This window comes from Wyeomyia smithii, chromosome 3 (genome assembly GCF_029784165.1).
Source record: "Wyeomyia smithii strain HCP4-BCI-WySm-NY-G18 chromosome 3, ASM2978416v1, whole genome shotgun sequence".
NCBI classification, from domain to species: Eukaryota; Metazoa; Arthropoda; class Insecta; order Diptera; family Culicidae; genus Wyeomyia; species Wyeomyia smithii.
This window is the reverse complement of record NC_073696.1, coordinates 184,539,396-184,556,959: the sequence shown is the minus strand read 5'-3', so window position 1 is coordinate 184,556,959 and position 17,564 is coordinate 184,539,396. Positions and strand designations below refer to the sequence as shown.

Sequence of the window (17,564 nt, the reverse complement as noted above, 5' to 3'; positions counted from 1 at the left end):
AGATGAAACGCATTAGTTTAGGTAATAACAATAACTAGTATTAGATCATCCAGATCAGTACCTTCCCATTAACATGATAATTGTGAACGAAACACAAAATTCCTTGGTCTCTAGCAGCAAGAAATTTCAACTTTTTCGTCGAATTTATTTATTTATTTTTCGTCAACTGATGTAGACTACATTCAATTACAATATTTAACTGACATTCAACTACAATTATGCTACAATGTTCCAAACAGCTACACTTGCGATAGTTAAAAGGTAAAATCACCAGGAGTTACACACTAAGAATGATTCGATACTCCTAACCATTATTCTGACTATTATTCATGCAATTTTAGCCAATGAGAACCAATCGAGGGCGACACACGGGCGATCGAAAATGCTATGCTATGCCTTCGTTACCAACGACATGTCCGAAATTAACGCAACATAAGACACTGTATCTAGACGAGAAACGATTCAAAATGTGTGCTCAATAAAGGTACCGTGTTCCACGATCTGTCATCCGGTTTGATCTACAACGTCTTCATTATCCTTACCAGCATCATATTGAACTGATATAAGCGTAAGTACACCAACTAAAAAAGAATGTTGTCTCAAATACCACTCATGTACAACCTGTTTATGAGCATAATTAACAGTAGTTATCTCATATTACAAACTAACATCTCTGCGACTCAGAACCTCTACAGAAAAGGTATTCTAAGGATTCCTGCTCTTCTTGCCTGGTGAATTACCTCTGAGTGAAGAATTTCCATCGAGATGATGATGCTTATTTCATGTGAATTACAATAAGTCGGAACTGTATAATAATAGAGACAAATTTGTAGTTTATGCTTTAAGGTCTGATGTAAGTTTTTTGTTAATTGATAAATAAAAAAATTAAATATAGTATTTGTTAAAGGATAAATGATTTCAAAATTCAGCCTAAAGAATGCCCTAGCTGTTCTGATTATAGCTATTATCATATAATAGTCAAACCATTGTCATTAAAATCTATAAAGCAGAGGCCTGTAGTTTCGAAGTAACTACTATATGCGTCATCATTTTACCCCTTGAGGGAAATTATCCGATTCTCCGCACTTTCAATGGTAAGTTCAATATCGTTCGATCCAGTTGCGGAAATAGCAGACAGATACGCCTCACTTAATCACTTGCAATTTCTTCGACCGATATGAAGGGCGTTGTCGTACCGGTACCGCGTTGCAAGGTAACAAGTTTTACTACGTAATTCTACCACAACCGTAGTTTGTACAGAGAATAAGTGATATGACATGTTGCCTTGGCAGAAGCTACACAGGTAAAGGTCAACCACAGACCCGTGGGTCAATTGGAGATAAAAATACTCAAAAAGTACGTTCACACGAAATCAACCAGAAGTGAATCGAAAATAAAATTGAGAAAAAAGCTATATGAAAATGTTATATCACTAGACAGAAATAAAAAATCAAAACAAACTACACAAACAACCTGCTGTTTGTAAAGCACGTGTTCTTGAGATAACGGATAAAACAAGCGTTTGCTGGAAAACCCTTCAGCTTAACATGCATGCTAACTGTTCATAAACTTCATGACACTGATTTGTGAATGAACGGTTCTAAGCATATCCTTGTTGGTTACTACGATGTAAACCACACTTACGACCGGTTGTACACTAAACAGCCCACGTCTGAAAACACGACCGGCATTTCCTTAAAACCCGACTGCACTTTGCAGCACACGTTTAGCTACAGGCCTTTATGTAGGGGAGATAGGACAACAACAGAATGTTTTTAAAGCCGATTTTAACATTTGATCAAAAGAGTATCTTCTTTGTAGATTAAGAGATAAAATTATTAGATATTGAGTGTTTCTTGTGTTTTCTTGCGTCTCGTATTTACTCACTATATTTGCGTTTATTTTATCGTACCAAGGAATTTTTTAACACCTTCTTATGTTTCATGTTATCTTTAATTTGCACATTGTGCATTTTTTCAAAGCCTCATTTTATTTGTATATGACCAGAGCAATTGATTGAGACAATAGCAATGTTTAAATTGAAATAAAATAATGTAGGCTCCTATGTATAAACACTTCAAAATGAAAACACAACGTAAAATAACATATATTTACAATCAATAAAAAATCATAATCAAAATAAAACATTTACATGTATGATTTCTCTGCACCGTGAATAGAACACGATTTTTTTATGTTACACAATTTGAACTGCAGCTCTGATACACCCTCTCCCCTACTCGCAGTGCAAGAACTTTAGCTGCATCTTGCGCACGGGTAGCTGAAAAGAGACAGACTGAATGCAACCCTCTAGATTCAATCTTCGTAGCGATCTTTCCGTTGCATTAAATTCAGGAGGCAGCATTGTTTAAATAAACGAAAGTGTTGTCGGCGAACCAGTCTAAATGCAACCGTAGAATCGATCGGAAAATTGCGGGATGCGCCTAGTGCTTTGTTCGGGCGGGTGAGTGAATACTGTTTGGATAAGGATGAATGCTGTTTTCGGGATACTGATCCTGGCTCTAGTATGCTGCTGGTCAGCTCGAGCACAGGATAGTATAATGTCCATGATCGAGTTCCTCCAAGATGGTGGAAAAAGGCTGAACGATGAACTACCGGATCGTAAAAACATCGATGACGAGTATGATTTTGTGATTGTGGGAGCAGGATCGGCAGGATGTGCCCTAGCCGCGAGATTATCTGAAATTAGTGACTGGAAAGTTTTACTCATAGAAGCAGGTGCAAATGAAAATCTACTAATGGACGTTCCGATGTTCGTGCACTATCTTCAAAACTATGACGTAAATTGGGATTATAGAACAAAGCCAAGCGATGAGTATTGTTTAGCGTTTAAAAATAACCAGTGTCGATTCCCACGCGGTAAAGTCATGGGCGGATCCAGCGTCCTCAATTATATGATATACACTCGGGGAAATCGGAAAGACTTTGATAGTTGGGCAGAGGCCGGAAATGAAGGATGGAGCTATAAGGATGTGCTGCCATATTTTCAAAAGTTAGAGCACAGTGTGGTTCCTAATGCATCAGCAGAGTACGCCGGAAAAGATGGGCCATTATCGATTTCCTATGTGCCTTATAAGTCCCGAATAGCCAAAAGGTTTGTGGAAGCTGCTATCGAATCAGGTGCTCCTTATGTAGACTATAACGGGCCAAGCCAAATCGGAGTTTCCTTTGTTCAAAGCTCAACCAAAAATGGTTACCGTGATAGTACTAATGTAGCTTATTTATATCCGCTAAGAAATAGAACTAACCTTCACGTTAAAAAGAAGAGCCATGTTACCAAAGTTATCATAGATAAAGAAACAAAAAGTGCGGTAGGAGTGAAATTTTACTACAAGCGCAAATATTACGTCGTAAAAGCGAGACACGAAGTTATCCTTTCAGCTGGTGCCATTGGATCACCTCATCTGTTGATGTTATCTGGAATTGGTCCCAAGGCACATTTGGAGCAAAACGGTATCAAGTCAATCATGGATCTACCGGTGGGCTACAATTTCCAAGATCATACTGCTGCGGGTGCCCTTACATTCCTGGTTAACAACACTTCCAGCATGATGGTTGAGCGAATGATGAATCTAAAGAATTTTATGAATTATCAGTTGAATCATGACGGACCATTTACGTCGATTGGGGGATGTGAAACGATTGGCTTTTTCGATTCAGAGCATCCCGGTGATCCCGATGGCTGGCCCGACTATGAACTGCTTCAAATCGGCGGAACAATGGCTGGGGATCCATCCTTCGAGTTAAACTTCAATTATAAACATGAAACATTCCAGAAACTTTTTGGAGAAATCCAACGGAGCGGCCTAAGCGGATTCACTGTTTTCCCGCTCATTCTTCGACCTCGCAGTAAAGGACGAATCTATCTCAAAAGTGGCAATCCATTTCGCTATCCTGTAATTGAACCGAACTATTTTTCTAATCCTTACGATCTAGATATTTCTGTGAAAGCAATTCGAAAGGCTTTAGAAATCGTGAAACAACCGGCAATGCAACGTCTGAATGCTCATCTTTTGCCGATACCAATGCCAGGATGTGAACATTTGGAATTTAATTCCGATGAATATTGGCGGTGCTTCACCAGACACGCTACCTACACTATCTACCATCATGTGGGCACATGCAAAATGGGTCCTCGAAAGGATCCGTCTTCGGTTGTTGATCCCAGGTTGCGGGTGCATGGTATTAGGGGACTCCGAGTGGTGGATGCGAGTATAATGCCAAAAGTAACAGCGGGACACACCAATGCACCTACGATAATGATCGCCGAAAAAGCAGCAGACATAATCAAAGAAGACTGGAATATGGTCCGGCGATAATTTGACCTAAAACGCATATGCGAATCTCAGAACGGCATTATCATATGTGATTTATTCTATGCAAAGACTGTAAATAAATATTAGAAGAAACCATCCTTACACAAGTGTTTTCATTCATGTGGCCTTGAGAACATCATGCAAATCTTGTATCTTTTAGAAAATCAGCATGAAGAAAACATGAATGACAAGTTCACAGCAGTAGAACCTTCTAAAAATTGAGGCGCAAGTTGATATCAATCAGAGCTTCCTGCCAACTGAATAAACTAATCAACACCAAAGCCGCAGTAACTACCACAGTAATTTGCAGCGAATCACGCAGCTGCGTGTATCGATATGAATTGCACAAGTCAGTAGCACCTTCGAGTTTTATGGACTGCAAAGCAGCGAGATGCAAATTGGATTTCCTGCACTGCAGTAGCGAAATCTGGTTACTCCGCCTCCGCAGCTTGTCGTTAGAAAATATTGCGGCGACGCGGTGAGCTTTAGAGAGTCTAGTGAATTTGTAGAAAAAGCCATTGTCGGTGAGTTGAATCTATATAACTGTACTTATTTCAAGGACACAAGTTGATAGTTCCATTATAATACCGAATGTTGCTCGACACGAACAATGCATTGGAGGAAAATCATCTTCCGGGAAAATATTCACGATTAGCGTGCTGTTTCGTCATAGAGGGCACCGCGTGCATTGTAAACGATGCAGCAGTGTGCGAAGGCAGCAAAACTTAACGCTTTGTGCATTACAATAGCCGTGATCACGATCATCCCGGTAGCGGAATGTTTATTGCATTAATGCACTGCTAGAGTCCGGTATCAATCAAATATTGCTTACTGGAGCTATCAAACCTTGAGCACATCTTGATAGAATCAGAAGGTCCCATTTAAACTACCCTTTTTCTATTGTGTGGTGTGAATGCAGTGATCAGTGATTGGAAATAAATTGTAATACGTCACAAGCTGTTATGACTGCAGTAAGTCGGTGATTCAATAGGTTTTAGTGAAACAGTAGTATAATATTTTTTTACTATTGTAGATGCATGGGAGCAGGACTGCTATAGATCAATAACAAAACGGACGAAGGAGACGTATTATATCTCCCTGTACAATAAAGTGAATGGTTAAATAATACTCCTGAATTATCATATTCGTTATAGGTGTTTTTTTAAACCGAAAAGAAACACTCCGTTGTTAAATTCACTCATAATAGTCTATAAAACCAATATAACACATGCGAAAACGAAGTGGAACGAAAAGTTACCAATGAAATCAATTTAGTATACGAAACCAGCGTGTGTGAAACATGTATTGTGACCATATAATAATTTATTTAATGCCAATCATTTTGTGAATCCTAACGACCTTGTTTGATGCTTTTCTTGAAATTAGTGAAAAAGTCAAGAAAAACTTAAGTCCTTTTTAGTCAGTTTCCAAATGATGCATCTGGATATTATGCCAAATAAAAGCTCTGTAGTTGTTTTATAAAATGCTAACTTCGGGTTCTGGACCTTTTCTGTAGAGAAAAAAGCACCCCGAAATTGCCAAGTTTTTTTCAAGAAAAATATTTTTTTTCCGTTATGTAAATCTATTTGTCACTTTTGTCATCTTGCCCTTAAGTTCGTATTAACTTGGAGTAATAATCTAAATTTTCAGTAAATCTATCAAGTCTAACCCGACTTCTTGCAGTTTTGGTGATTTTGACGGCATTTTTAGTAAAAACAAAAATCTTCAAGGAACGTTTTACCACAAATTGCGTATCTTCTGGTAAAGTAGGTAGTTCTGGTAAGGTACAGTGATAATCCAAATTTTCTGTAAAATCTATTAAGTCTGCTAGACTATAGTGAACTATAGTAAACTATAGTGAGAACTATAGTGATTTTTACCGTTTTTTTAAAAAAAATCTTCTAGGGCCGTTTTACCTCATTTGGCACACTTGGCTTATACATGACATTAAAGCTCTTGAGTTGCTCTACAAAACACCATATTCAGATATTTTTTCTAGCGATGTTGAGAAGAGTAGAATGACCCTGAAAATTGCCAATTTTTAAAAGAAAAATGCGTTTTTTCCATCATGTTACCTCTTTGCCATGTATTGTGACCATGAATTTTGAAGTACTTTTAGTGTAGAATAATACCACAAATTTAAGAAAAAAAAATCCATCAAGTCTAGCAGGAGTTATTGTACTTTTTAGTATTTGGACATAGCATTTTCAAGGGCCGTTTTACCCAACTCAACCTCAATGAAAAATTGAAATTTTGCAAAACTTTCTACCTGACCTACCTACTGTCTACCCACTTTCTATCTACCTACATGAATAGACAAACAAACGCTGAAAATTTCAGCTCAATCGGATCAAAACAAAGTCTCTCAGAAAGGCGGTTGCGGTTCTCGCGAACTGGCTCTTAAAAGAGAACAATTTTATACTCAAAGTTGTGCATGTGACGTTATTCAACACTCCCCTAACTAACACGCTGAGAATCCTGAGTAAGAATTGCCAGGATTCCTATAACTTGGCGACGGAATCGTAAAAGGGATCGTTTCTGCGATACGTACAGAATCTGTTCGAATCGCATACGGGAAACCTTTTCAAGAACCCTCAAAAATCCAAACGAATCGTGAGAGGAATCGTTTCTGCGATACGGACAGAATCTATACGAATCGCATATGGAAAACCTTCTCTAGAATCCTACAGAATCCAAATGAATCGTGAAAGGAATCGTTTTCTGCGATACGGACAGAATCCGTTCGAATCGCTTATGGAAAACCTCATAAATCCACATTCAGGAATCTCGGCGACTTGGCAACAGAATCGTGAGAGGAATCGTTTCTGTGATCCGGACAGAATATTTTTACGCGGTATTTTGAATGAACACGTATTTTTTGGCGCATTTTCGAATCAATTATGTTTCTTACGCGGGATTTCGAATTACCGTGGTTTTTCAACGCAGATTTGATTTCCGCGTATTTAACGTGGTTTTTTACGAGGTACGTATTTCCAGCGTAAAAACTGAGTGTATAGCATAAGACTGAGAAAAACGTGTCGTAATGTGTCTATCTCTTATCCAGATGAAATTAAAGAATCTAACCAACATCATAAAAAATATTATACTCATCACGAAAGACGGTAAACTTGCTCCCGTTTCGGATCAAATTGCGTTTCTGAGAACGTTTGTTATTTCTTTTTCCGAGTGTTCTACTTCCTAATTCAATCCTGTAACTTGGTAATTCTACTTTAGATGTATACAAAACCTATGTCTGGAATTGATTGACCAAACAATCGTGTAACTGTTGGTTAACAAATGAAAATTTCTCTCTTAAAAAGATTCTTTTTCAACAGTTCACTTAGACACTGATGATGGTTATAAGTAATAACCGAAATATGTATCTGCGGATGATTTCAGCGGTATTCGATTTTTTGTAGTACTAATAGAATTGAATGGAAACATTGCATATTCTCAATATCTAATTCTATTCTACTAAGGCGCTCGATGAAAAATTTATTATATTTCAGCCAAACTAGATTCCCCATGTTTTGGCTTCCTCTGATCTGAACTTTAAATGATACGATTGATTTAAATGATATGACAGAAAGACCAGAAATCAAATATATATAGGTATTACCAAAATAAACTGAACACTGCGACTGTACCTGGACTTTGCGTCCTTCTAGCACCAAACCGAAATTGTTTCAACCTATTAGAATGCGAACAAACTTCTTTGAATATGCGAACAGAATTACAAATTGAACAACTGACTCTAACGAGGACAGACTATTCGACATGACTGATGTCCCGGTTAGAATAAACTCATATATATGTTAGTCGCACCTATAGGTTTCGCATTGATTCCTTAGGATTCCTCACATTTGTATCGTAAAGCGTCCGCAATAAGGAATCCTGGCGAAAGAATCCTCAAGAATGCCTTGTATATGGGACTGGGGTTCTTGAGTGAAAATCGTGTTATGAGAAATCTTCGGATACAAAACTATTGACTTTAACCGTTTTGTGCTCGAAATTCTTAAATCTGTTGTAATTTTCATTTGATTTCGATGGCACCAAAAGATCCAGTAACTTATCTACTTCCAAATTAACGTCAGCGGTGCCCAAGAATTCTCTCATTCCCGGAAATCCGTTATTCCGAAAACTGAGGAATTTCATGAATATTTGAACAAAATCTAACAATTGTTGGTTCAAGGAACATAAAATTACTTTAACAGGTCATTTGTATGGTTTTGGGTATTTTGATGATATGCCCTCGAAATGGTCCTTCCGCAATAGATTCCACAGTGGCTCCTGGTGGCCATAGAAACAATTAAATAAAACAAGGTTAAATAATATCCAATATTGGTATATTCGAAACCGGGATGATGCCCCTAGACCGGAAAACGACCTCAGACGCCATGTTGAATCCTGAAAAGGTGACTTCCAGACTCTGAGAAATATAAATATCTGGCCGAATACCTCCCAATATGAGTATTTCCGGATCGGAATAATGCCCAGAGACCGGCAATAGATTCCAGACGACAATTTGGAATTCAAAATGGCGTCTGGGTCGTTTTCCGGTCTCTGGGTATCATCCCGATTCCGGAAATACCCATATCGAGTGATATTCGGACATTTTTGGCCTTTTTCCAGAAAGCGGAAATCACTATATTGAATTCAAAATGGCGTCTGGTGTTGATTTCCGGTCTCTGGGCATCATTAAGCATCCGGAAATACTCATTTTGGGAGGTATTTGGCCAGATTTAGTTATTTTTCAGACACCGGTAGTCACCATTAAGGAAATCGAAATGGCGTCTGAGGTCGTTTTCCGGTCCTGAAAATACTCATCTTTAATGGTATTCAACCTTGTTTTATTGAATGGTTTCAAGCGGCGATAGAAGCCCATCTGGAATCTGTTCCGGAAGGACCATTTTAAAGCCATATTACTTAAAAACTCAAAAGCTAGCAAATGGCCAGTGGAAGTAATTTTAAGAACTTTGAACCAATAATTGTAAGATTCTGTTCAAATATACATATAATTCCCCAGTTTCGGAATATATCCCTGACTAACCGGATATCCGGCTATGGGAGATTTTTTTCGGGGCACTGCTAACGCTGATTTGAAAGTAGATAAGTTACTGAAATTTTTGGAGCTACAAGTATCAAATCAAGTATCAAGTACCGAATGAAAATTGCAAAAGTTACAAGTACTTTAACTTGGAGTACCCAAGAACCCCGTCGAGCACATAACGGTTGAAGTGAAAGGTTTCGTATCCTAAGAATTCTCCTAACACGATTCTCTTTCAAGAATCCTAGCCCCATAGACAGGGCATTCTTGAGGATTCCTTTTTCAGAATTCCTAATCAAGGATGCTTCACGATTTCAATGTGAGGAATCCTAGGGAATCCTAGGGAATCTGAAGGATTCTCATTACACGATTCTCATTCATCAATCCTAGCACCATAGACAGGGCATTCCTGAGGATTCCTTTTTCAGGATTCCTTATCGAGGACGCTTCACGGTTCCAATGGGAGGAATCCTAGGGAATCCATGCGAATCTTATGTGTTCGTCCGGGTCAGATGATATGTAATTATGTTACGTGAGGTAAAATTGACCTCTTCTATCTTCCGAAACCCACCCAGTAGTCACCTTGAACCATACCGGTTAAAAAATCATTTCTAGTTGACCCTACAGAAATAGTTTGGAAAAAAGCTGGGGAGCTCTATGACCAATTTTAAAAATATCCCGGTAAAATACCATCTCATTTCTAGTTGACAGCAAAAGAGTGGTTTAAAAACGAACCGGAGAACTCTAGGATATCCAGGTTACGAAATAGTCGACGTTGAACAATTCAGACATATGTAACACTTTGTTCTCAACGTTTTTTTTTTATTATTTTTCCCAGGATGACCGCTTGGGAACGTCGCGTGTCGTTGACATTTTTTAAAAATCAGGACTAATGACCATCGTGGTTGAAATCCCCCAAAAAAAATTTCTATAAACAAAAGCGGTACATGTTTTTCCATAAAAGTTTGTGCAAGATTCTCAACCAAATCTTGTTCTGTTTTCATGCACCGTGCTTTGAAAACCTTCTCAACAATGATTTAGTGCAGTTATATTGAAAAAAAATGTTAAAAATAATACTATTCGAGTGTTTTCATTCATTGTGTCTCCTGAAAAGTTTACCCAATGGCACATGTACCACTTTTGCTATTAACGGCTCATATGTATGTATATATTTGAAATATATATTTCCAGAGATTCCTGCTGTCGCTGCAAAAATAAACATCTCGAGAACAGCTTTACGGTGATCCAGACAATTGTACATGACAGTTTGATCCATTGCTGGGAGACAGAAACCAGTTTAATTTTCAAAATACCCGCGAATTGTCGCTATACGTCCACAACGGGCACGACAGGTACGAACTGCATTTTTGAAATGAAATATTGATATATTTAAAACTGATCCAAAATGTCACGTCCTTTAATGGTCAGGTTAAAACATACGGCTCCCGTTGGGAACGTATCAAAAATCATATATTTAATAAATACAATAATAAGAGTAGAATTCAAAAACTGCATATCTCAAGATTAAGTACTCTGTCGAATTTGCGGTAAAACTAATATCCATGTAGAGCTATGTAAGTAGAGCTTCGTAGCCGCAAGGTTACAGAGTCCGCTTTGACAAGCGAGTGGTGATCAGTGATGGAAACGAAACGAATATGATGCAATCATCGTTTAATCTCCACATGTACACATCATGAAGTGTTACAGACCGCGACTAAACTTGAATCCTCTCAACACATAATGAAATGATGATATGGTGCGTAGGTTTCTGGGAGAAAATAAACACATGACTAGACTATGTACATCTGCTCTGAGAAGCGATTCGTTCGTTGCGTTTGTCTCTCCATATGCCGGTCGTTAGGGGAACAAAGAATAGCAGCAGAAGAATATCATGTCGCCTGAGCAGCAGCAGAGGTGTGGTGCGGTGAGAAGGAAAGTATCGGGGAAGGGACTACTTCGGCAGCGGTTGACTTGAGCGAGAGTAGGAGAGCATACATTGTCATTCTCTTTCTTTTTCTGACAAAAAATCTTATTCATGGGTAATAACATAACAAGATCTGATCGATCTGTGTAACAGAGACAAATAATATACCATATACCGAGTTGTGCACATAGAGAGCCATATGTTGTGGTGTACGCTAACGACAAGCAATATATCGTAAAAAGGAAAGCAAATAGAGTGAACCAACACCGATACTTTGTTATTCGCATACTGACGACGATGTCAACGCATCTTAGGCCTCCTTTATATGTATTCAAAATCGCTAGAGGTGATTTTTTTCCATCGCTGGTGGTGATAGATTCGTATCTTCTCAGTAGAACCAAGCCATTCGTTGACAAAAGGACTTTAGGTATGGATTTATTCTCAGGCTCCTCCACACAAAACTTCCCTCCCTAAAGTTTCGATAATATCATTGACTATAGCACGTTATGGAGTGTAAGAGTGATTGCTTGCAAGAGTTTATGATAAGGTCGATAAGGAAGGCAGTAGGTTACTAAGTCTGAAGAAGAAGACAAAAAGAACTATAACACGTAGCAGGTCACTTCTCAATTAGGTAGCACTGCAGAAGGGTAATAAACAAAAGTGTGCGAACAGCAAAAACGTCCGGACAATGCCACAAAAAAATCAAAAAGCAGTTGGATCCAAACAGAAAAAAAAGATCCATCTATTAAAATAGTAGTGTATATCCGGTACAATACTCATATATCACATTCATCACCACATTAACGATGTCGTACTTAAAAAAAAAACTCGTACAGTGCCCTGTGCTACGTGAACGAGCTATGGGGCAATAAGGTTCATCGCGAAATCGCCTATATCGACCATTAGTGTGTGTGACCATCATTGCGTTACAGAAAAAGTCTCCCCTGATATAAATTAAATGTAATTTCAAACAAATCATCTGTTGCAGAGATAATCATTTTGAAAACGAATTTTCGGAGATTGAGAAAACTATACTTAACAGTTCGACCATACGTACACAGTATTGTGCTGACCTGCACTCAAAACATCCGTGCACTTTTTTGCTGTATATCGTAGAATTTTTTTTGCACAATCTTTGTCATATCTTTGTAATAACTCAATATCTTTGTAATAACTCAATTCACTGGTGATAGAAGATGATCTGCTGAATGTACTCTATATGTTATTCCTTTTTTTCGAAATAATTTCTGATCAGTCGTAACTATCAATCCAAAATTGATTTAACATGTTGAAACCGAGTCTTCAAGTTTATATAAATCCGAGCTATTTGATTCGGCTTTGTCATAGATTTATATTAGTTCCATTAAATAATAATTATAATGAGACAGAACTAGAAACTAGATAACGGTCAACGTTTTACTCGATGACCGATAGAAGAAATCAAGCCTATCGAAATTAGTGCTGTGCACCAGTGACCAAAGCGCAAAACAATAATACCAGTTTTATTGCAACCAATCAAATTTATTCACCGCAAAGTGTTCCTATTGCGCAACAATAGTGCAGGCATCTGTGAAAAGTAAACTGGAAGTAGCTACAATCACCGAATGTGCTGCTAGCAACGCGACGTCACTTGTCCAAATCTGACTGACAGCACGGACTCGGAAATCATAGGCATGAAATGACCTTAACACATGTGTGCGTCGAAGGTTTGCATTACCTTCGATGAAAAACACGAAAGGCTGTTGTCTATATGTTTTTAATTTTGCTTTAATTCTGTCCGAAACGCGTACCATACCATGTGCCACCCTTTTACATCAAAATTTTGGACATTTTTAACAAGCTTCTCGTAGCGCAGTTTAGTCCTCTTGAAAGCTTCTTGGTCTCAGTTACTATTCGAAATCGGTAACCGTTGGACGCGCACAAGCGATATATCCGGAGCGATGAAGATTTGCAAAATAGGTTACACGCGAAAGCAGCTGATGGTACTTATAGTGATAATCTTTCAATTTGTGCGTTCGTCATTCGCATCAGAGCAAAATACGTTGGATAGCGCTACCAATACGCTGGACGGTATCGAAAAGCAGCCTAATGTAGATTCAGTTAAGAGTGACTTCCTCAGTGAAACCAAAAATTATTACGGCACTAAGAACATTCTAAACCAATACGACTTCGTGATAGTAGGAGGCAGCCCATCGGGATGCGTAATCGCCAATCGATTGTCGGAAAATCCCGACTGGAAAGTGCTACTGATAGAAGCTGGAGAGCGTGAAAATTTACTTGTCAAAGTACCGGTATTTGCTGCATACATGCAGTCCACCAGCTACAATTGGGGTTACCTTGCTGAACGACAAAACTATTCCTGCTGGGGTACGTCTAGTTAGAAAATACGGCGAGCAGTTTTTTTTTTTTAAACTATTTTTGATTTCACTTAGAAAAATCTGACGGAGGTTGTCATTAACTATAGATTATCAAAATTTCATACTTTTTCCTTACTCTTAGAAAGGCAACGACGGAAGTTCTTAACGAAATCTGGTGTAATTTCCGAAATGTTTTAAGCAACTCATTCAGCCAACCGATGCTGCATGAATCCGTTATGTAGTCAATAATGATATTTAAAGCATAGCATATAAAATCTTCCGTGTGCTGTCCGCGATTGATCAAAATCAATTAAAATAGCGAAACGAAGCATGACCGCAGCAAATTGATGTGTGCTTCCTGTGATCGCACTTTTTTCAATGATCAACAACAGAGATGGTCACATCCAATGCAAAACTACTGAGGAAGCGATTTTAGGAATATAAGTTTGACACTTGCTTCCGCAGAATCCTCTGCATTATCCACATGTATCACAGAAAGGAATTAGTGTTAGTGGAAGGTATAGATCTGGATTTACCGCGGTTGATAAGGCGTTCTTTATTATTCGAATCGTATGATCACATATGATCCAGATCTATAGATATCGAGTCGCCGCGAGTCAGGGTTTTCAGTGTGCCGAAAATAAAAACTTGCTTAAAAAAACAAAACAATGATTGATCCGTCAACCGATCCACATGTTTGCTGCTACCTTCAATTCATCGACACAAAATCTATTTAGAACAAACCGCCAAAGCCATAAAAATATAATAAAAGCAAATACACAAATGAGACAGAACAATTCCTCAATTTATTGACAAAGTACCGAACCATTCATAAATAAAACATAGTCATTGTTAATTTTTGTCACGCAACTAGTGATTTCATTATAACTATTCAAAAAGCTGAATAATCATAAAAATAATCTATATCTAAGATACCTGCTGAGATAACAAATTATTTGTAGTGTTCCTATTAAATAACTATTTATCTATCCACTGATCTGAAGCACACACATGCAAATGATGCGGAATATATGAATAAAGGAAATATGATAGACAACTCATGATAAGGCTGTAAAAATATTGGATATTATTGGATGATGAGCACCATTGGTACGAAAATACACAATATATTTTTTTTCGCCTAGATTATGTGATCATAATAAGAATGTTTAATGCAACAATCAAATGTCGTAGTATTTATCAGGTCTTAAGTAAATATACTGAACATATATAGTCTGAAATCGACGATTAGGTTAGAGGGCCTACTTTTAATTGATATACATATCTATGGTGACCTATGGATTTTTATATTCGATTTTAAAACTATTCATCATAAGAAAATGTGCGTTTAACGAAACTGATGACAGGAGAACGTTTTTGCATTCTTAGAGTACGCTTGCTGCTACAAAAACTTTAACAAACTGTTTTACAGAATTATTTGCTAAGTTAAAATTTAAAAATTTTAGTGTAACTAAAATTGATACAATAATTTATTAATCAGTTACTAATTGGTAACTTTCTTTCAACAGGAATGGAAGACCAACGCTGCGCGATGCCACGCGGAAAAGGACTCGGAGGTTCGACGCTCATAAACTACATGATGTATGTTCGAGGTAATCGCAAAGATTTCGACAAGTGGGCCGATCTCGGTAACCCCGGGTGGTCTTATAAGGATGTACTACCATTTTTCAAGAAATCAGAAAAATCTTACCTCAACATTTCAAACCATTATCATGGTACAGATGGGCTGTTGGATGTACGATTCGTTCCCTATCGGACGCCAATGTCTCGTATTTTTGTGGATAGTCTACGTGAATTGGGAATGAAAGAATTGGTAGACTACGATGGCGAACGTCAACTTGGGGTTTCGTTTTTGCACACAAATCAACGTAACGGCCAACGACTATCAGCTAGCGCCGCTTTCATAGAGCCAATTGAATACCGACTTAATCTACACATACTAACGAATGCTAGAGCGACGAAAATATTGATCGACCCAAAATCTAAGACAACTTACGGGGTGGAATTTGTTCATAAAAAGAAACGGTATGCAGTGATAGCAAAAAAAGAAGTAATTCTCGCTGCTGGAGGACTGCAATCGGCACAGTTGCTAATGCTGTCCGGAATCGGGCCAACCGATAAACTCGAAACTGTCGGAATACCTGTTGTTCAAAATCTTCCAGTAGGGCAATTACTTTATGACCATCTATATTTTACCGGGATATCATTTGTGACGAACACACAGAATTTCACACTACACGTTGACCGCGTTGTAACACTCCCTATGCTGGTTAATTACTTTAGTGGAAATGGAACACTTACGATTCCCGGAGGAGTCGAGGTTATTGGTTTTCTGAATACGCGCGAATCTAATCGAGACACCGTTCCGGATATTGAACTAATTTTCGTAAATGGCTCCCCAGGATCCGACAAAGGAAGTGGCATACGAAGAGGGCTTCGTTTAAAAGATGAAGTTTACGACATATATCGACCGCTGGAGTCCGGAGATAGGGACGCTTTTACCGTGAACATCGTTTTACTACACCCAAAATCAAGAGGTTACATGGAGCTGAAGAATAGTAATCCTTTTCAGTGGCCGAGATTTTTCACTAACTTTCTGAAAGAAGACGAAGATGTAGAAACGTTGCTCAGAGGTATAAGACGAGTCCTGCAAATATTGGATACCCCAACGATGAAACGATACGGTGCAAAGTTACATGATATTCCGCTACCAAATTGTGCCCACATACAGTTCGCAAGCGACGATTACTGGCGGTGTGCACTTAGAACCCAGGCCACGTCAATGTACCATCAGACGGGAACCTGTAAGATGGGGCCTACATCGGATCCAGAGGCAGTTGTATCGTCAGAGCTTCGTGTACACGGCATTAGTAATTTGCGTGTCGCAGATGTGAGCATTATACCGGTTACCTTCAGTGGCCATCCGGCAGCAACTGCTTACATGATTGGTGAAAAGTGCGCGAGTATCATCAAGGAACAGTGGATGCATAAGACCCAAGATAGCTGGACGAAGATGCAGAACACCAAACAAAAATGAAATAGAATACAAGAAACATAGGGTATCACAGTAACAACCTAGAAAAATCTTTTTATGAATCGAAATTCTCCGCTTCACATTAAAACAATCATATTGATTAGTATCTGTGTCACTGTTACATGTCGGTTCAATATTTTGATTCACGTATACCAAATAAAAGTTAAAGGATATCCCTAATTTTGAATATTGATGATGACTTTCTTCCCTACCCTCAAGAGTCCTCTTTCGCAGATCTGCTGTTTATTCTTTTCCAATATTCTAATGTCGATATTTCTCGCAAGAATGTGACTTTTCGTGATAGTGCTACTGTTTTTTGCACTTTCCTATTCGTACTGAACCTACATGGGCAATAATTGTTTAACAGCCTATCACATTGCTTTAGTTCATTAATTGTCACAACAGCACGTGGTTTTAATCTCTGCGGTGGATTTCGCTAAATTGCGTTTTCAACTTGTGTGGAACAGCTCCACGGCTTATAGTCATATAGGCGAGGGTGCCAATCACTTATATGGGGGAAAAAATAACCAGAAAATTAAAAACGAAAAACCCTACGTAAAACGTTCACCTAGCCGAAAAAACCCTGTGCAAAATTTTAGCAGCGGCATACTCGGTTTTTAACAAAGCAAAGACTGCATTCTAACATTCCTTCCCTATTGTAAGTTTCGTGCGGCACTGACACAACTCGAAATTCATAGTTCCAAGAGAAAAGAGATTGAAAAGTTAGCGTTTAAAATTACCTTTATCACATCCAGGAAAACTTCCAAAGACTTATAACTAAGTTTTTTTGTAAATTTTGAAACTGATCCATAGAGACTTTAAAACAACTGAACCGATCGGCATG

The 17,564-nt window shown here is 38.2% G+C and overlaps 3 protein-coding genes across 8 annotated transcripts in view; 2 read left to right on the top strand and 1 right to left on the bottom strand.

The window, feature by feature from the left end:
- The window catches only part of LOC129727325 (flotillin-2), a 380,442-nt gene that overhangs the window by 295,896 nt on the left and 66,982 nt on the right, over nt 1-17,564 (bottom strand). The window lies entirely within an intron of this gene.
- Nucleotides 2,377-10,665, top strand: LOC129727321 (glucose dehydrogenase [FAD, quinone]). 2 transcript variants are annotated; one of them, XM_055685048.1, is made up of 2 exons: nt 2,377-4,861; nt 10,576-10,665. In XM_055685048.1, exon 1 carries the CDS (start codon nt 2,490-2,492, stop codon nt 4,338-4,340), a length of 1,851 nt encoding a protein of 616 aa, XP_055541023.1. In that variant the 5' UTR covers nt 2,377-2,489; the 3' UTR covers nt 4,341-4,861; nt 10,576-10,665. The 2 variants fall into 2 exon arrangements, with proteins under 2 accessions (XP_055541023.1, XP_055541022.1); XM_055685047.1 differs by lacking the exon at nt 10,576-10,665 and adding an exon at nt 5,371-6,193 and having other exon boundaries at nt 2,377-5,308.
- On the top strand, nt 12,676-16,881 carry LOC129727313 (glucose dehydrogenase [FAD, quinone]-like). Its single transcript, XM_055685025.1, has 2 exons — nt 12,676-13,675; nt 15,195-16,881. The coding sequence occupies exons 1-2, from the start codon at nt 13,249-13,251 to the stop codon at nt 16,721-16,723; spliced, it is 1,956 nt and encodes a 651-aa protein (XP_055541000.1). The 5' UTR covers nt 12,676-13,248; the 3' UTR covers nt 16,724-16,881.

Excerpts from the sequence above, each read along its gene's own strand:
- LOC129727321 (XM_055685048.1), top strand. The coding sequence starts at position 2,490 with ATGAATGCTGTTTTCGGGATACTGATCCTGGCTCTAGTATGCTGCTGG.
- LOC129727313 (XM_055685025.1), top strand. The coding sequence starts at position 13,249 with ATGAAGATTTGCAAAATAGGTTACACGCGAAAGCAGCTGATGGTACTT. Across the intron at positions 13,676-15,194 it reads ACAAAACTATTCCTGCTGGG|GAATGGAAGACCAACGCTGC; the intron begins GTACGTCTAGTT and ends TTCTTTCAACAG.